Genomic DNA, 18,360 nt, shown 5'->3' on the forward strand with positions numbered 1-18,360 from the left:
AGAACGCCACTCTACAGCTACGAAAATGCTCAGAGGTATATCCTGGTCGCACGCGGAAAATAATGCAGACCAAATCCGACTTCAGCGCTGTTCCTGTCATGCTCTTGCAGAACAGACTACCACTCCATTTTCAACATGTCCATGAATAGGCTCGTCCCTTGTCCATTTCCAAGACTCAATCTCTCTATTTTGTCGCGACCGTATAGCATCATACGTCATAACTTGTCATACCTCGTACCTCCAAAGAGTGCATAGCACCGCGAGTCGGAGGCAGGCCGTTGTCGCACGCTCTTCGAAGCGCTTACTGGGCCTTCTTTGGGGCAGCACCGGGCTGGTTGCCGACGTACTTGCGGATGTCGGTCGCATCAGCAGCCTGGCGGACGACGTTCTTGAAGGTTCCCCAGCCTTGACGAGCAGCGGGGGGAGTGCTCTGGTTGGCGAGCTGAGCATCAATGCGGGCGGTGACCTTGTTTATGGCGTCCTGGACGAAGCTGCTCTGAGCGTAGCGGGCGCGGAAGAAGATAGTGTAGACGGCGAGGAGGATCCACGAGCCCTTCTGGAAGAGGAGAGCGGAGCCAACAACGCGGAACCAAAGAGTGATCTCGAGGAGAGCGACCAGTGTCATGCTGGCATCGTAGTACTCCTTGACAAACTTGCCAATGGTCTCAGCGAAAGCCGAAGCCTGGGGCTTAGCGCCAGGTGCTGAAGAAGCAGCAGGCTGGGGCTTGATGGTGGGGATCAGGTTAGAGCGCACGTAGGTTGCAACGTGGAAGATGGAATAGACTGTGAAGGGCAATACAGCCAGAGGGATTTGGCGCATGAAGAGCCAGACGAGCGCCATGACTACATTGATGTCAGCTTGTGCTGCAAAATAGTGGGGGCTCTATCTGCTGCAAACACTTACTCAGGTACTGGACGTTCTCATCAGTGGCAAGAGCCATAACGCCGCCCTGCTTACCGGCCCTCATGCGGGCGCGGTATGCCTTGTAGACAACAATGCCATATGTGACACAGGCAGACACAAAGGCTGTGCGGTACGAGAAGGCAGCCCATTTCGAGTTATAGTTGAAGGTGATGTAGGACAGTCCGTATCTCAGCGAAGCCAGCAGCAGCGTAACGTGGCCGGCGAACCAGGCGAACTGCAGGGTCTGCGCGAGGGCAGCTAGGCGCTGGCCCAGAGGAAGGTTGGAGGGCGGAGGAGGGGCCATTGTGGGATTTCGACTGTGTCGTGTGGGCTACGTAATGTGCAGCTTGAACGGTCAGCGGAGCTCTAGATAGCGAACTGTGGTATTGAATGCGTAAGACCAATGGTACTCGAGTTTATACACAGCAGTTGGGTGCCTTGTGGAGGAGTCGAGTGCAATCTGGCAAGAAGCGGAGGCTGGCGCTGTCTGTTCGGCGCTCGGAACCCGCTGCTGCTTATGACGCTCCCTGTGCGTGACCCAATAGGTGCAACTTACCGAAGAGAAGACAGAACCCGGATTGGAGTTCAACAGTCGAATGAGGCAGGCAATATGCAGAAGAGGATGTTGGATGAAGAAGAATGGGCGATCAACTTTTGTAGCTTCAAGAAGCGGGCACGCAAACCAGGTCGTGGGCGTTTGAGTGATGACGAAATGCCTTCGTTCTGCCACTTCCAGTCCTGGCTGGCGCGCACAAGCCTGATGGCGCCCCTCCACGACTGCCGCACCCTGACGATCGTTGCAAGTGCAGGGCAAGGCGAACATGGAAGCTGACTGCCAACTTTCGTAATAATGACCATTCACACTGGGACATATTCAATAGATTTAGAGGTACATCATGAACCAGATCACTACCCACAAAGGAAATTCACTGCTACGATAGTTGTAGAATACATGAAAAGAAGTATCCTGTCGCTCCCCCACTTCGCCCGAGAACAACTGCCCCATGTGCTAAATAATAAAGAAGTCGAAGGGAACACAAAGGAACTGGAAGGAGTGCAATGATGTTGGTATCAATCAACAGCCGGGATATCTGGACCAAGAGACGACACCGCTGCCTTCTACTCGCCAAAACTGCACCGCCGTATTAGTCGTCTGTCGATAACACCCAGTGGTATCGTCAAGCGGCATCATATTAAACAAGTCTGTAAGAGGGATAAGAGAAAGAAGCGGAGGGCGAAAGCCGGGCAAGATGTCAAGGCGAACGGACACCAAGGATCCCGGCTTAACGGAGGGAGAAGCCCTTCCTCTTGCCCTTCTCTTCCAGCGGCCGTCCAGACTCGATGCGTGCCTTCTTTTCCTCGAGCTCGCTTCGTTGTCGGTCGAGCTGGTCCTTCATCTCCTTGTGGCGGGCGTACAGCTCCTCTTCGCTCTGTCGCAGCTTGCTCTCCTTCTCGTTGACCTTCTGCTGGAAGACCATCTTCATTTCCATCTCCATCTTCTGGAGCTTTTGCTCGTGCAGCGAGCGCTCCTCCTCCTGCTTGACCGCAGGGTTGACCTCCTTGAACACGCTGGAGTCTTGCTGGACACCCATCGCTGTAAGCTTCTCGGAACGGTAATTCTCGTAGAGTGTGTTGTTGGTATTCTCCTTGAGCTCTTCCATGTGGGTGCGGATAAGCATCTGTCGGAGCTTGACGAAGTCGCAGTGCTCCTCGTTGTCGACCTCAACGACACCCCAAGGCATGGCGCGACCACGGACCTTGCGACCATCGGCAGTAATGACCTCGTCGTTCGAACCGACAACAGCGAAGGGAACCTTGGCCATGATCTCCTGGTTCTCAGCGATGGTCTCCTCATCGTCGAGCTCGTATCGTGGACCTTCGAAGATCTGAATGCCGTGGTGCTTGATGTCCGCGAGAATCTGAGAGTTGTCAGCATCTAAACACGCTTGTTTTAAGGCATTTACTTACCCTTCTCTTGAAGTTGTCAATCTCGTCATCGGATACTGTATCGGCCTTGGCAACAACCGGAATCAGGTTGACCTTGGTGTGCAGCTTCTTCATAACTTCAACATCGAGGGGCTTGAGCGAGTGACCAGTGGGCTGGATAAAGTAGACAACAGCGTGGATGCGGTTGTCAACAATGTTCATGCGGTTGACTTTGTTCTCGGCATCGAGGTAGGCGTCAAATCGTTGCTCAATGTTCTTAACAATGGGATCCCACGATTCGTCGTTGTTGATGAAGTCACCGAAGCCGGGTGTGTCAACGACGGTCAAGCGCAGACGAACGCCGTTCTCCTCGATATCGGCGCTGATGGACTGTATCGAGACAGTCTTAGAGATGTCAATGCTAGGGGGCTTGCGCTCCTTGGGAGGGTACAGAGAGGTGTTGAACAGCGTGTTCACGAGAGTCGACTTTCCGAGGCCAGATTCACCTATCGTCTTGTTAGTGCACTGTTGATAGCTCCTTGCCCAGGTGCAGACGTACCAACGACCATAACGTTGAAGTTGAAGCCCTTGCGCACACTCTTGCGGTGCCACTGGTTGGGCAGGTTTGCGAAACCGACGTAGCCTGTAAGCTTTCTGCGCACGATGTTCAAGTCGTTCGCCATCTGTGCTGCGAGCTTAGGGTTCTTCGCTGTGACGGTCTGGGGAAGTGCTGCTTGCTCGTTAGCCATGGAGTTGTTGCCATCCACAGCAAACGAACCGTTCGCGGTTGTCGGTGGTGATGGGGACGCACGCGAGGGAGGGGCGGGCGATATGGCGCCGTTAGATTCTGTGTTTGCGGTTAGCCCCTGTGTGTGGGAAGGAGGGTGGTGTGGCCGTTAGGAACGGCAACATCAACCGGTGTCAGAGCTGCATTGGAGCTGCCGCACAGTCCCTCTTGCTGCAACATACGTGCTGAGGCGGTTGGGAGGCTTGCAGCTCGAGCAGTGGTCGATGTCGCGAGATATGTAGGGCTGGGGGTGTTCCTTACCCATGGCGGCGATGGAGCTGCGGTCGCAGTGAGGATGGGTGGAGTGAGAGACTTCTGTAAGGCATGCGAGATCAGCAGGATGTCCTCAGTGCGTGGTGCAGCCGACCGTGGTTGCTGCCAAACAATATGGAGACGCGACGCAAGCCAAATCCTGGAGAAATAAAGTGAAACAGGGTGGTAAGACAGGCGGCGTACCTTTCGACGGTAGTTATGCTCTCGAGCGGAGCGATTCACTCAAAGCAATGGAATTGGGAGGGTTGCAGGTGACTGCGAGCGAGGACGGCGTGGGTGCGGTGGATGCTGCGACGTTGAAGGAGGCAGGCGTGGTACGCTTCGCTGGTGTGGAAAGGGGTCCTCGCAGGGATTGGTGAACAACGTCGAAGAAATGGGCGCTAGAGCCAAAATCCCCGCTCCGCGAACAACAGTTGGTGCAGCTGTGGAAATAGGTGAGTATGGTGCAGAGCGAGCAGTAGTCGCTGTCTGACAGCTGCAGAGTGCAATTGACAGCTTGCACGTCGACGTGGGATGATTCCTGTGTTGCTGTGCAGCCTCGAATGGCAGTCGCGTACCGCAGAGCTCGGAAAGGAAGCTGTCACGTGCACAAGCTCACGAACATGGAAATCGCACCCCAGAGAAGGCTTGAAGGTTTTACTTCTTTACTGCAATGCATTGCAAGGGCACAGAGATGCTCACATACTGTACTGCCTCCGCGGCTCATATTCTTTGGTACGCAGCCTCCTCCCTCTCTTCAACGTGGGTTCAGGGAAGCACTATCTTGGGTCCCAATAATATATGCCCAACTTCTGACGCGTGCACCAGCATCTATCCAATGCCGACTTCGACTCGATGCGAAATATACACAACCAAGGGTATTATGCGAAAAGTCCAATCCAACGCCAAAGACAATGCATCATCAAGAAAAACTCATGAGCGCCTTGTTGAGCTCAGCCTTGTCATACTTGACGTACTTGCCCTTGCCTTTATCAATCTCGCGGTACTTGTCGTAGAAGCGATTGTACAGCGGCTCGATGATGTTCTGCACCTCCTTCGACAACTGCGTACGCACTTCAGCCTCCATGGCGTAGGTCTTGTGACGGGCGACAAGGTCCTCGAAGCTTGTGTTGAAGTTCTTGAACTTCTCCTTGATTGCGTCCTTGTCCTTCGAACCCAAACCCTTTACGATGGCTGCGGAGTCGGCAGCCCCACCACCAGAGTGTGGTCTTTCCTTTGAGCGATTCGTGTACTGCACGTCGAGCAGATGTCCAGATGGCTCCCGCCACGCTTCGAGATACATAGCGGAACTCGTCTTGCGCCAGCCTGCAAGTTTACCTGCGTAGCTCTCCAAGAGTGGTGCAAGCTCAGAGTTGCGAATGACCCGGGTGACAATCGCTATGTTGTTCGCCAGGAAGATACCCTGTAAATTCTTGCCCTTCAGCAGCATTTTGGCTTTGCTCATGAGGTTCTGAATAAGTGTGTCGATTGTGTCGGACGCGTATGATGCAAATAGCTTGACCATGTCAGGATTGACATCCAAGGTGGTCGACGAGTTATTCGCAGAGGGGTTGTTCCAGCCGCCTTCGCCCAATGACGCCAGTATTGAGGATAGTGGATCCAGGTAATTGGTCATCTCCTGCAGGCGACGCATGCTCTCTGTTGTGATGGGGACTGCAGCCCCGTCCATTGGTAGAGCAACGAGCGTTTGTGTGCGGACTCTTGTATCTTCGATAAGCTTGCTCAAGGAGGTCTTCGATGTTTCTCGAATAGGCTTGACGCTGTCATAGATCTGACCCTTGAGTGCGCCAGTGGTGTCTTGTAGCCGCAGAGACAACGTGCGTACCATGCCACAGATCTCGTAACCAAGGAAACAGTCGGTGAGCAGGTTCTTCTGGATATGGCCGTTCAGCTCACGTAACGTCCGGTTGAACTCTCCTAGCGAGGTCTGGCAGGTCGATTCGCAGACCGGCGTCCATTCACCTCGCGCAAAGACGTTGGTGATGTTGTCGTACTCGGCCACGAAGATACCCTCTATTGCCTGCACGTATGTACCAATGCCGTTGGTGCCTTTCTTGTACAATGCGTCAGGCTGCACCTTTCTGGCTGTGGTGACTGAAGCCTGAGCCAGACTGCCGAGCGAACTCTCCAGATAGCTGCCTCGAATGTCTGCATAGATCCTTTGCGTTGGTGTTGAAGACAAGTCTACTTGCGATGTGGAGGCGACGGCTTGAGAAATGTGATTGTTGATGCCGCGCAAAGTCGACAGCTGATCTTGCGGTAGAAGTGGGAAGGGGTTGTTCTTCGCAACGAACTCCAGCGGTTGCAACTTTTGCCTCGAACAGTCTCCCAGTATGCCGCGAAAGACGTCTTCCAGCTGCTTGTTTCCCAACTTCAGGAGGCCGTTCAATTGTGCTATTGCCTGTTCGTTCGAGCGAAGGTTCGTGCGCTTCAAGTCGGCGAGGGCCATCGTAGTCCGGTCGAGAGATGCAATGTAATCGCGGAGGTCGCCCCGTCCAGGCCTGTAACATGTCAGTTCAAGCTCTCCGGTACCCCATGATGTGTACACACCCAGCCCTGATGATCCTCTCCTCCCTCTCACTCTGATCCCTCGGCGCCCTCAATCTCTCAATCGCCTCAATAACCCTATCAATATTGCTCGTTGCAATCTGCAGCTTCTGCGTGTTCCCGTAGATCGGGCTAATGGCGTCCTGCACCGCTTTACCGCTGGCATCGAGTCTGTTAACGGAGCCTTGGATCTTCTTCGTGAGCGCCTTCATCTTGTCCATGTTGGCGAACAGCACTTCGACTTCGGCGCTCTCTTCTGCCAGCGCCGGGGGTTTGCGCGGGCCCACCATCGTGGCTAGAAGGTGCCTGCCAACGGTATCTCGAGGGGAAGAAGGAAGTAGGAGGGGGCGCGACTGCTGCAGTTACGCGAGCTGGGATCGTGGCAGCTACGAGCGAGTGTGGAGGCTGTTGTGATCGTGGGGGCCAAAGGTGGTGGTCTATGAATGTGGCAACATGTACAAAGAACAATAATTGCAAGATTAGGGTGCAAGGCGGCACGTAGCCGTGATTATGTAGATTATGTACGGAAGATGGTTGGCGTGGGGATGCTTGCGGAGAGCTGCGGGAGAGTGAAGCTATGACGAACCAGGGTCGATGGGAGGCGCACGGTGCAGGGAACCACCTTTTGACCACTCATCTCTCGTAGAATGCACCCTACCCTCTACACCTCAGTACTGCATGCGACAGCTGGAACTCGTTATACATGTTGTTCTATACCCAGGATGATCTAAGGCCCCTACTCGCAAATGGTAAGCTGCTGGGTGTGGCTTCATCTAGTGAGGCTGCCGAGCTGTCAAAGCCACGGAGTGTTTCTGGTCGCCGTCAAAGCCGCTGTCAGCCTTACTTTGACGAATGAAACCTGCGTTAGTCATGAAACGACGACGAAGAACGAGCAATCTGTGTCTTGTTACCCCATGGCAATTCAGAAGCCGGTAAAGGTTACAGACATGATTGCAAGTTTCAAGAGCAAGGAGTACATCATGAGATATTGATAGGGTTGATGGACAATGTCCTTTTATTGATTTTATCGAGGATGAGGCCTATATGTAAGGTGTCGATCCTTCTATGCGCTCCCATTCTGTATCTCAAGAGTGGCAACTTGTCGTTACCCAGGCTTACCCCCAGGTAGCTTCCAACTCACAGAGGGAACTCCAATGATACCTCTCACCAATACTGCGTACGTAAGACGATGAGCATGACCAAGACAGGTATTAGAACCTGGACGACAACGCCGAATGAGCCGCACAGGGGCGATTGCGATGTCGCTGAATCTTCAGTCATTGCACCAGGCCACTAGCTAGTCCGCCATTTCCACATCGCCATCGTTATCGACATTCGAATCGTGCACTGAAATCTGAGAGTCGGGTTATGAGGCAACTCTTCCAGGTGCCGCATCATGGTCTTAACGTAACTCTTGCACACTGCCTCCCAGTTCGAGATCAGAATATGGCAGAGTGCACTACGCATTACGACTGACAGTGAGATACCTAGGCTGTTGGCAAGCTGCATCAACTCTTCGCGCTGTGCTTCAAAAACACCCTTCGCTGGAGGTGGCATGTGAAGTACTTGCAAGTACAGAAGCCTCATGTGGATCGCGACGGGGCAGCTGATGTCAGTCTCGATTGTGAACTTCCGATACACTTTCAACGCTAAATCTTCCATCCTAGCCACCATTTTGCCGTAGGCTTGATGGTTGCTAAAAGATATCCTCTGCAGTTCGACATGAGCGTTCCGAATGAGGCTGGAGCGGTCGGAAGTGCTAGAGATTTGGTTGATCGTGTCTTTGGCATCGTGAAGGAACCTGTGGATGAGTTCTTGCAGGAATAAGCAGACCGTTTTGGTGTTTGCCGAACGCTGATATCTCCATCTACCCATGCGGTCTTCATACTGCGTGGAGAGGCACCTGTTGAGATTTCGATGGACGGTGTTCCTGCGTAAATCGATGCCATTCCGTCTGAGCAGCATCTTGAACGTGTTTGGTCGCATGGTTCTTTTCCAGCCAGCAATCGAAATCACGAAATTTACGTTGATGATGCGCACTTGCTCATCGGCCCATGGATCCTGCACGCAATGACGAGGAGCGCTGACGCAATGTGCCTGAAGATGTGTGTCCAGATGTAATATGGTCGCAGGCATGTTGTCGCTCAGCCTGGAAAAAGCGGCGTTGTACTCAAACCTCTGGAGAATTTCTTTGCCCTCCGCTTCCATGTCCGACATCTCGGTCTGTATATGACGTGCGAGGTTCTCAGTATTTGACTTTACTGTCAAACGCGACAAGTACTGCTGGATGGCTGGAATGCCGGTCTGAACGGGGTCCCAGGCAGGGATTTTGGTTGGGTACGTCTGCAGCTTCTGTTCGTGTGCTGTCCTATGTTCAAGAGCTCGTTGTGTTGAGACGCAGATGCGACGAAAAGCGTGACGTTCTTGCTTTCCACCCTTTGTCTGACCATATCCAACTGCTCGGTACTGCTTGGTCAAGATAGTCGTTCTGATCTGCTTCATTTTCGTAGCGCTGACATGAGGCCACAATCACTTCGAAGTCGGCTTCCCGATGAGAGTTGTTGATAGTAGCGGTTCGAGAAAGATTACGCTCGCGATGACCTAACTGTATAAGCAAAGCCACTTGGTGGATAATGGAGACGAACGTACTTGGTAGATCCATGACAACGATACCTTTCTTTAGAATCTCTGAATCTGTCGAGATCGTCATACGCTTGAAAAGCGGTTACAGCTTCTTGACATGGGTCGTGACAGCATGAAGGGCAGTGTTCTCGACAGTGCCTCGTGCCAGGCTATCTGCCTTATCAAATTTCCAGCCGTTCTCCTCGCGGGAGAGTTTTGGGATGCGACTGGTACGCTCATTGTAAGTCTCTTCATAAAACCTGGTACATGGAAATTAGTATCGATAACTTCGAGACCACGGGAGTTTACATACTGTTCCACTGCAGCAATCACGTTGTGGTGTAAGTTGATCAACCTGCCCTTCAGCTCCTGTTCAGCAATGGTGTTGGTATGCGTGTTGAAGATGATCCTGAATTACTCCATGGCGGCATCGTACGCTCAGCGCAGGTTGCTTGCAATACGTCACTACCCTGCCTCGAGGGTAACGTGACCATCTTCGCTAACGACCGCGGAAACCTAACTTGGCGCATGCTGGTCGTTCGTAGGATTGTCTTGTCGACTCACTCTGCACCGTACGGGTGATGGTCAAAGATGTCGCTGATGTATTGTCAGCGCTGGGATTACAGAGACGTGAGAAAACGTAATTGGTTTTGCTGAGCAAGCTCAGTTGCTGAGTGTGGTGCGGTTTCGTGTCTTGTCTCGATGTGACCGTTGTGGGTGGGAATGAGTGAGTGCGCAAGAGCGAGCAGCGGAGAAATAAAACTTGAGAATGGGAGAGCTCGCTGCAGCATGACACACCATCACAGCTACACTGGCCTCTAGGGACAATCATGCTGAGATAAACACATGGATTCACGGCAAGATGGTGTATAGAATGTGAATCAACGTACTGTTGAGGTTTGAGCCACTTGTATCTACTGGCGAATCTGCTGGTGTAAGAGTGTAGATGTCCCACGATTACCGCTTCACAATAGATGCAAACTATGTGCAACTAAGCCTTCGATGTGTACAGGAGCGTATAATCTGTGTGGGAGTGAGCTACTCATTCGTCGGCACTCTTGCGCTTGGTGATTAAAGATGTCTCCGATGTCTCTACCATAGGTTGTTAGACAACTCCTCCCGTAGGTAGTTTTCCAGCACATGAAAACAAGACTTCAGCCGCACTACAGATGACTTCTTTCGTGGAAGACATGTTCAAGGAGTCGACTCCTTCTTGAAGAGCGGCTTCTTCTTAGTGCGAGTCGACTTTGAGGACTTTTTCGAGAAAGCCTGAGGTGCTAGATCATCGTTGTCGTCCTTGCGCTTCTTCGAGCCGACAGGGAACCGCTTCTCAACCAAGTCCAGCTTCCTTTCAAACTCCGGCAGTAACGTCGTCATTTGATCTCGAACTTGGCGATGCTGGGATGGTGTGTGCTCTTCAGTCACGAGCCGTTCTTCCACAATGCGGTCGAACTCATTTAGCAGCGTCATAACCTCTGAGACATGACCTTTGCAGCATTGCTGCTAGTCAGCGGTTTGCTTGTCGAAGATCTTGGTCGCCACGATGTCCGGGAACTTTTCGGATCGCCATGTGGGGTTTGTGAGACACTTGTCGAGATGTTTGAGATGTTGCCGGTATGCGCTGTCGCCACCAGGCACATCAAGGACGCTGTGGTAGATGCGTTTCATCTCCAACGCAATTGAGCACTTGATGTTGACTTCTGTAATGAACAGCAAACAGTTGTCACGCAGAGTGCTCTCCAAAAGCGCAACGAACTTTTCGTACGCCATCTCGAGTCGATATGATCTCGTGCTCAGTGCAACGTTGGCCTCGATTTTCAGACCCGGCTCTCCTGATAGTTAGGCGACATAAGTCCCGAATTGCTGTATCACCTCCTGGACTGGGGCACGAATGCTCGAAGCCAGATTTTTGATCTGCGTATTCATCTCCATGTGCCACTGTTCGATGAAGTGTTCGATCTCGCTTAGGATCTCCGCGTTCAGGTTCCTGCCCGCCGCTAGCCGTTGGCAGGAATGCCATTCTCTTCGACCATTTTGATTAAATTGGAATATTTGACAATCGGGTGAGCAAGGGTCTGCAAAAACCTTTTGAGTCCTGAGACGATAGAAGCTTCAGACTTGAACTTGTTCCACGGTCTGATCACACGTTCCACAGGTAGAGACTCAGCGAGACTCTCTAGCTGCTCGTAAGTGTTCGGCAGTTGGGCTCCGAGATAATTACATAATTTTTCGAAGCCTTCATCGTCTTTAAACTTCTCGAGGATGCGTTGGATTTGTTTAGCAACGTCAGGAAGTGTCTCAAGGACATGGCGATGAAGCGTTCGATAGTTTGTCTGTGCTGGCAACTTGAAGAGATATTATCGCAATCGAGGTAGCCCAGTCGCTTCTGAGGTCAGCTCAGGGGCCACGATTTCGTCGTCGTTACCATCGAAGTCGTTAGGCAGACAGAGACTGTATTGCCTTGCGGAAACAGCAAGTACGCCCATCCTGAATTCTTTGTTCTTCATGTCTTTCCTTACTATCTCTTCCTCGCGTTCGATGTATGCCGATCGAAGATTCTTGATGATATACTCCTTGTACTCTCCCAGAAGATGGTCCGCCTTAACGTCTTCTTTCATCATCGCTTTGACCTATTCGTGTCAGTATGATATCGCCCTCTCTTTTCCTGGAAGTCTACCCGGCAGATCAAGGTTGAACACGTTGTTCCTGAGAAGAACATGACGTGTTGCAAGTCGCACCGCTTTCACAAGAGGCCAGAAGCTGTCGGCTTTGAGTTCTCGAAGACTTGCTAAGTCGTCATCAGCGACTGCGAGACGTTCCAAAACCCCGTTACGTGCGCCGATTTCTCTCAGGCGTTGTTAAGCCTGCTGAACACACACTTGAGTGAAATGACCATCCTCTGTGTAGTCAAGCTGACTTTGTAGATAGACCTTTCGTACTTTCGTTCTCTTGACAGCAAAGATGTCGGAGAAAGCTCTTGCAGTATTCGCGCTACGCAACATCGCTGCAGAAACTTTCTTCTGAGAACCATTCTGTGCGGCGCCAAACGGATCTTCATCATCGCTCTCCTCATCATCAATGTCTTCATTCTCTTCGTTCTCGTCGCCAGTCCCTTCCTCGTCCTCGCTGTCCATGGTGACGTCGAGTACCTCCTCGCCTTCGTCTACGCTTTCGGTTGCATCATCATCGTCATCGTCTGACATATCTTCGTTGGGGAAGAAGTCGTACTTTCTGGTCTGTAACATCGTGATGGGGGTGAAGTGTTGGTGTTGAGCTGGGTATGAATAACAGTGGCAATCACGGGGTGGCACAAATCAGGTTGGAGCGTAGTAGACTGGTGTAAATAGGCGTGGAAGTTGGCTTGGGAGCCCCCGGGCTGCGCTATCAAGTGAGAGAATAGACACTCCGCACAAGCAGGTAAAAGCGCTCCCACTGTCGCAGTGTAAGCGCGGCAGCTGCGTGATGGTGAGAAAACTAGTTGTGTTGAATTTGATGGATTCCAAAGTCAAATTAGTGGACATCGAGAGATTGAAAATGCAGATAGCTATACCAGCAGAACGTCCCTTGAAAAGTTCGCATGAATCTCCGTACTCAGCCGGCCACCAATGCGTGACAGCTAAACAGAGGTTAGCTCTGAAATGTCTCCATCATCTTCTCCTTGTAAATGCACGTGAATCCGCGAGTAGGCCGTCAAGAGTCAGAAGGTAGATCCACCTCTTGCTTGGTCTTGACAGTCCTTGCCTTCTTCGCTGCTCGCTGCGTCTCCAACTCAGGAAATGGCTCTTGACCATCGAAAGAGTCTCAGTGAAACCCAGGAGCTGCTTTGCCAACTCCTCTCGAATCTGCACATGCTCCACCGACATATAGTTCTCATTCTCCAGCAACTCCACCATGACTTGAGCAAACACCTCCAAGAGAGTCAGGACCTCAGTGATGAACTCTTCCTCGATGGCATACCACTTCTCGCATTGACGAATCCTGATCTGGTCTGAGACTGCGTCGATCAGTGCAGCTTTGTTGCCGTTCTTCGTGCTGACGGTCTGGATCAAATTGATAAGTGTCTGAGGTCAATGCCCAGCCCAGGCAGGTGTTCCAGCAGGTGGTGACGAATAGCGGCAACATCGACATCATTGCTGAACTTCATGAGAATGCGTGGCACCTTGTCTCCGATGTCGGAGAGTATCTCAAAGAGATGATGTGACGAGTCCTCGTAGTTGGCTTCGGCCGGTAGCATGAGCAAGGATTGCCGAAGCAAAGGAATTCCAGTGCCATCAGGTTGTGAGGATCAGTGCTGGAAAGCAAAGGTGGATTATGGAACAAGCATTGCCGAGCCGCATCACCGGGGGCGGCGTGATCTGTTCCTGCAATAGCCGCGTGGCTCCAGACACATCCTCAGCACCGTTCGAGATGACCGTTGGAATGGGCGATGGTGCCGTTGGCGCCGTTGGCGGGTGTTCCTGCATGTGCAAGCCTTGGCGCTTGACGTATGCAGGCAGTCAGTTCGATCGACGCTCTGCGAAACCTGAATCGCCAACATGCGGAAAACTGGACCGCTCAGCAGACTGCCCGCTCCGTCATGTTGAACGCATAGCTGTGAGGCCAATTGGGCTTTTTGCAGGCCAGTCCTGCGCTAAACACCGCATACACTCCTTTTGAGCCCTCTGCTTTCCCATGGCGCGCTTTGGCAATGCGCGCGACCTCGGCCAGCTTTGGCTGCGGGGGACGCGTCGCGGGTGAGCAGACACCATGGCATTGTAAGACGCGCACGCGCTGACAGCTCAGACTGCATACCAACGCCAGCACGACTTTCAGACCTGGCGCTTCCACCTATAGCCGTCGATATGGCCCACCCATCCTTCTCGCAACCCTCGGTGCCGGCTACTACGTATCAGCCCACCACACTCGTCCCATACAGCTCGATGCGCCATCTGCATGGTCATCTTGGAGTCCCACCGTATCTCGTTCTCAGGCTCGAAACAGCGCGAGTGCCGCGGCGAAGAAGGCCGAGCCTGAGAAGAGTGACCAGGACGAAGACAGGCCTGGCGAGCAGGAGGCTCCACCACAGACACGAGTCGCGCAGGGCTACAGTGGAGAGGAAGAGAAAGCTGGAGGCGTGAAGTCAGCCTGGCAGACGATCACGACCAGCTTCGCGAGCCCCACGACGTCGGTCACATACATCGGCGACTCCATCCTGGACTATGTCATTCCTCACTGGGTCAAAGTTCTGCCAGGGTTCATCAAGAAGCTGCAGAACGAGTTGTCTATGGCGCCAGGATCGCTCGCTGAGGAGATCTGGTACGAGGCGAACGACCCTGAGACGCACCCTGAGATCATCTGGGATGCTTCAGTGCGAGTCTCTGACCAGCTGTGCGAAGAGGAGCTGTCGTTCCGGGAGAAGAGGTCACAGTTCACCAAGGCGGCCCTCGCACGCTACCTCGACATTCCAGAGGGCAAGATCCACCCCGACGACGTCCCTGTCATCGCCATGTGTGGCTCCGGTGGAGGTCTCCGCGCCCTCGTAGCCGGCACGTCTTCATATCTATCGGCTAAAGAGCACGGCCTCTTCGACTGCGTAACCTACACGGCTGGTGTCAGTGGAAGCTGCTGGCTTCAGACCCTCTACTACTCAGACATCACCCAGCGCAGCCACGCTAAGCTCATTCGACACCTGAAGAACAGACTCGGCGTACACATTGCATTCCCACCAGACGCGCTCGAGCTGCTCGTGAGCGCGCCTACAAACAAGTACCTTCTCGCTGGGCTCGTAGAAAAGGCCAAGGGCGTACCTGACGCCGACTTTGGCATCGTTGACATCTATGGTGCACTCCTCGCCGCACGCTTGCTCGTGCCGAAGGGTGAACTGTCTGTCAGCGAATATGACTTTAAAATCTCGAATCAGCGACGCTTCACCGACGACGGCTCGCAGCCTCTACCCATCTACACCGCAGTACGGCACGAGATACCTCTCGCTGAGCAGATCGACACAAAAGACCCTGTAGCTGCTGAGGTAAAAGCAAGGAGGGAAGCCTGGTTCCAGTGGTTCGAGTTCACGCCCTACGAGATGTGGTGTGAAGAGCTCTCTGCTGGAATCCCGACATGGGCCATGGGTCGCAAGTTCGAGAACGGACGGACCGTATGGCGCGAGAACGGCCTTGCTCTGCCTGAAGTGCGCGTGCCAATGCTCATGGGCATCTGGGGCTCCGCCTTCTGCGCAACCCTCTCACACTACTACAAGGAAGTCGGACCCTTCCTCCGTGGCCTCGCAGGCTTCGCAGCCATCGACGCCATGATCGCCGAGCGCGACTCAGACCTCGTCAAAGTCCACCCCATCGACCCGGCCTCAATTCCCAACTACGCCCTCGGCATGCGCGAACTCCTCCCACCCTCCTGCCCCGAGAGTATCTTCACACACAAGAACTTCCAGTTCATGGACGCTGGCATGTCCAACAACCTGCCCATCTATCCGCTGCTGCGCCCCGGCCGCAACGTCGACATCCTCATCGCCTTCGACGCGAGCGCCGACGTCCGCACAGACAACTGGCTCAAAGTCGCAGACGGCTACGCGCGCCAGCGCGGCATTAAGGGCTGGCCCGTCGGCGCCGGCTGGCCGCCCGCCGACGAAACGATGGAGGAGATCCAGCACGATCTCAACGAGGCACAAGCCAGCACCGAAGCCCAAGCGAACAAGAAGATCAAGGAAGCAAAAGCACAAGACACAGACAATCGCAAGAAGCACAAAGACCTCGGATACTGCAACATCTGGGTCGGCACCACCGAAGAACGCATCAGCAACTCGGAACCCCCCGAGTCCAAACAAGTCGAAGAAGACTGGGAGCTCATGCACGAAAACTCCGGTATCACGGTCGTATACAACCCGTTCCTCGCCAACCCGAAGGTCCCCGGTGTCGATCCGCGGAGTAGTGATTTTATGAGTACGTGGAATTTTGTGTATACGCCCGAGCAGATTGACAGTGTTGTTGAGTTGGCGCGGACGAATTATCAGGAGGGGGCTGAGCGGACGAAGAGGACGGTTAGGGCGGTGTATGAGCGGAAGAAGAAACAAAGGGAAGAGAGGGAGAGGGCGGAGGCTGAGCGGAGGTGGAGATGGAGGCTTAGTCAGGGGAGGGTTGCGGGACATCGAATAGGGGAGAGTGATCATGGGGATCATTTTAGTTGAGAGATGAGGAAGAGAGGGGCGAGGGGATAGATGAGAGAGTTAGAGTAGATGTTGCATGATACCCAGTTGGCATAGAATGAAAGCATTACACGCATCACAGTACATACCTACTGCTTCTAACACTCGCTCACACCCTCTCCAAATCGTGTGCTCGCAAAACGCTAACATCAGCTCCTTCCATGCTATCGCCACCCTGGCTTATAACTTCGCCCTCTGCTTCTCTCTAACCTCCTGCGCCATCCTCACCAACGCATACAACGTCTGCAACCGCGGCATCTCAAACCCCCTCTCCCTCGCAATCCGAATCGGATTCCCCAGAATGACTTCAATCTCCATCCTCTTCCCCTGCTCCCAATCCATAGCCATCGACGGCCTGCTCCCACTCGTATTCCGTTGCGTAGACCTGATGATGGCGTCTGGTGTAGCAAAGTCCTTCGGCATGGGCTGGCCCAGCACTTTCGGCGCCGTTTCGAGGATCTCTTCCATCACGCCCTTCAAGTGCCGCTGCAGTTCGGGGTCGTTGCTCATCGCGTAGTTTGTGGAACCGAGTGTGAGCACGGAAGATGGGTTCATGGAGGCGTTGATGGCGATCTTGTGCCAGCGGACTAACTGCAGTTTTGCGTGGCTGTACGCCGAGGCGTCTCTTATCCCGCCCTCGACCAGCGCCGCGATGAAAGCAGCATTCTTGTCTACAGCGGTAGCGTCGGTGGGTTTAGGTGCGCCGGTGTCGAGGTGCGGCAGGTAAGGACCGCTGTTTATCCGTGTCCAGCGGTTATGTTTGATTCGCCCGTGAGAGGGCTGTGCGCAGGTTGCGATTGTGACGGCGCTGCATATCACTGCTCCTGGGAAGCGGCATGCATAGGGTTCTTCGACGCCGAGGCCGTTTTGTATCAGCACTATTGCCGTGTTCTTCCCGACCAATCCTTCTAAGATCTCGGAATCATCGCTGACGTCGGGGAGTGCTTTGGTTGAGACGATAATGTAGTTCCATTGTGTGTTGCTTTTGCGTGCTTCATCGGGGTTCGCGAAGGTGTCGGTCGGTGTGAAGGTGTAGTCCCCGTATTGCGGGGATGTGATTTGGAAACCGTTTGCTCTTACGGCTTTGTAGTTGCTGCGACATATGACTGAGACGGAGAGGCCGGGGACCAGAGCGAGGCGTGAGGCGTAGAAGGCGCCGATTGCGCCGGCGCCTACTATAAGGATGTTCGTTGGCATGGTATGGTTGTGATGTGGTATTGCTGAAGATCGAGGGAAAGGCGAAATCTTGTTTCTCTTGAAAGCTAGCGATAGCTGGGATTGACTTCTGGCCGCCCTATTAGCAATAGAAACAGAGGAACTCAGGCACTGGGAGCTGTGATGTCGTGCTCAAGGAGGTGGGCGTCATCTTATCGATAGACGGATATGCGGAGTTTAGCCTCGGCACATTGAGGTGCGAGAAGTTGCGTTGACATTGTGCTGAAAACTTGTCCTCTGGTTTTATTTAACTGTATTGCCAGCTTGTTGCCTTGAAGAGTGGTTGCCGAGCACGGTGTAAACCTATTGAATCAGAATCGAGATGTCGAAAGGGCAAGTCATGGAGGAAATCACGATGAATGAATTGGGACTAGCGTATTCGCCCGCGAAGTTGAACGCGTCGACGTCAGGCTTCTTCACATCATCACTCACACAATGACTTCTCCCAACGATGGCCGCAGCTACCCGAGCGAGCTTATACCACGAAATTCAGATGTACAGACATCCTGACCGTTGGCATATCCAATGGAGGCATCCATGCTTGCCATGTGTTCGAGGCGTGCGCTGCAAACGCGTCGAAAGCAGGCGTCATTGGCTTCTCGTGAATGCGGTGAACGACTGACCAGTAGGACTTTCTGAATCTACATGTTCGTTTGGAGACCGTGGACGATGTTACACCGCCGAGATGGCGGTATAGCATCGAATACTACATCATGTTACAAGCAGTTGGTGATGTGCTATATCAGCTAAGCGTGGCTTTGGCACACTTCACCAGCCTCACGAGTCTGTATTTACGTCAGTAACATATCCCTACTTATAGCACTGAGTATATCTTCTATGTCGACTACCCATTTAGTCTGACTTCAATACACCTGCTGAACCACAAATCAG

General features: G+C 53.1%; 10 protein-coding genes across 10 annotated transcripts; 1 reads left to right on the forward strand and 9 right to left on the reverse strand.

The window, feature by feature from the left end:
* Positions 1-104: 104 nt before the first annotated feature.
* On the reverse strand, positions 105-1,520 carry BU25DRAFT_25649 (uncharacterized protein). The gene is made up of 4 exons (XM_033701672.1): positions 1,478-1,520; positions 905-1,250; positions 755-843; positions 105-652 (listed from the first exon to the last, which is right to left on the reverse strand). The coding sequence occupies exons 2-4, from the start codon at positions 1,206-1,208 to the stop codon at positions 302-304; spliced, it is 744 nt and encodes a 247-aa protein (XP_033563205.1). The 5' UTR covers positions 1,209-1,250; positions 1,478-1,520; the 3' UTR covers positions 105-301.
* On the reverse strand, positions 1,051-1,957 carry BU25DRAFT_25577 (uncharacterized protein). Its single transcript, XM_033701663.1, has one exon. It carries the CDS (start codon positions 1,725-1,727, stop codon positions 1,260-1,262), a length of 468 nt encoding a protein of 155 aa, XP_033563206.1. The 5' UTR covers positions 1,728-1,957; the 3' UTR covers positions 1,051-1,259.
* Positions 1,958-2,187: 230 nt separating this feature from the next.
* Positions 2,188-3,579, reverse strand: BU25DRAFT_430360 (Septin; the record flags this gene model as incomplete). The annotated part of the gene is made up of 3 exons (XM_033708598.1): positions 2,188-2,823; positions 2,873-3,336; positions 3,390-3,579. The coding sequence occupies 3 exons, from the start codon at positions 3,577-3,579 to the stop codon at positions 2,188-2,190; spliced, it is 1,290 nt and encodes a 429-aa protein (XP_033563207.1).
* A 980-nt stretch (positions 3,580-4,559) lies between these two features.
* BU25DRAFT_439047 (exocyst complex protein exo70) lies at positions 4,560-6,969 on the reverse strand. The gene is made up of 2 exons (XM_033709089.1): positions 6,441-6,969; positions 4,560-6,391 (listed from the first exon to the last, which is right to left on the reverse strand). The coding sequence occupies exons 1-2, from the start codon at positions 6,725-6,727 to the stop codon at positions 4,792-4,794; spliced, it is 1,887 nt and encodes a 628-aa protein (XP_033563208.1). The 5' UTR covers positions 6,728-6,969; the 3' UTR covers positions 4,560-4,791.
* Positions 6,970-7,485: 516 nt separating this feature from the next.
* BU25DRAFT_447521 (uncharacterized protein) lies at positions 7,486-9,099 on the reverse strand (the record flags this gene model as incomplete). The annotated part of the gene is made up of 3 exons (XM_033709544.1): positions 7,486-8,805; positions 8,885-9,038; positions 9,087-9,099. The coding sequence occupies 3 exons, from the start codon at positions 9,097-9,099 to the stop codon at positions 7,731-7,733; spliced, it is 1,242 nt and encodes a 413-aa protein (XP_033563209.1). The 3' UTR covers positions 7,486-7,730.
* Positions 9,100-10,253: 1,154 nt separating this feature from the next.
* Positions 10,254-10,829, reverse strand: BU25DRAFT_457274 (uncharacterized protein; the record flags this gene model as incomplete). The annotated part of the gene is made up of 2 exons (XM_033710099.1): positions 10,254-10,559; positions 10,602-10,829. The coding sequence occupies 2 exons, from the start codon at positions 10,827-10,829 to the stop codon at positions 10,254-10,256; spliced, it is 534 nt and encodes a 177-aa protein (XP_033563210.1).
* Positions 10,830-11,416: 587 nt separating this feature from the next.
* BU25DRAFT_466026 (uncharacterized protein) lies at positions 11,417-12,304 on the reverse strand (the record flags this gene model as incomplete). The annotated part of the gene is made up of 2 exons (XM_033710673.1): positions 11,417-11,689; positions 11,939-12,304. 2 exons carry the CDS (start codon positions 12,302-12,304, stop codon positions 11,417-11,419), a joined length of 639 nt encoding a protein of 212 aa, XP_033563211.1.
* A 247-nt stretch (positions 12,305-12,551) lies between these two features.
* On the reverse strand, positions 12,552-13,293 carry BU25DRAFT_490149 (uncharacterized protein; the record flags this gene model as incomplete). Its single annotated transcript, XM_033711477.1, has 2 exons — positions 12,552-13,099; positions 13,180-13,293. 2 exons carry the CDS (start codon positions 13,291-13,293, stop codon positions 12,707-12,709), a joined length of 507 nt encoding a protein of 168 aa, XP_033563212.1. The 3' UTR covers positions 12,552-12,706.
* A 333-nt stretch (positions 13,294-13,626) lies between these two features.
* Positions 13,627-16,236, forward strand: BU25DRAFT_390027 (phospholipase-like protein A2; the record flags this gene model as incomplete). Its single annotated transcript, XM_033704546.1, has 2 exons — positions 13,627-13,792; positions 13,842-16,236. The coding sequence occupies exons 1-2, from the start codon at positions 13,731-13,733 to the stop codon at positions 16,234-16,236; spliced, it is 2,457 nt and encodes an 818-aa protein (XP_033563213.1). The 5' UTR covers positions 13,627-13,730.
* Positions 16,237-16,306: 70 nt separating this feature from the next.
* Positions 16,307-17,590, reverse strand: BU25DRAFT_409499 (2-dehydropantoate 2-reductase). The gene has a single exon (XM_033706068.1). The coding sequence runs from the start codon at positions 17,449-17,451 to the stop codon at positions 16,435-16,437; it is 1,017 nt and encodes a 338-aa protein (XP_033563214.1). The 5' UTR covers positions 17,452-17,590; the 3' UTR covers positions 16,307-16,434.
* Positions 17,591-18,360: the final 770 nt, after the last annotated feature.

The sequence above is a fragment of the Macroventuria anomochaeta genome (assembly GCF_010093625.1).
Source record: "Macroventuria anomochaeta strain CBS 525.71 unplaced genomic scaffold BU25scaffold_11, whole genome shotgun sequence".
Taxonomy (NCBI): Eukaryota; Fungi; Ascomycota; class Dothideomycetes; order Pleosporales; family Didymellaceae; genus Macroventuria; species Macroventuria anomochaeta.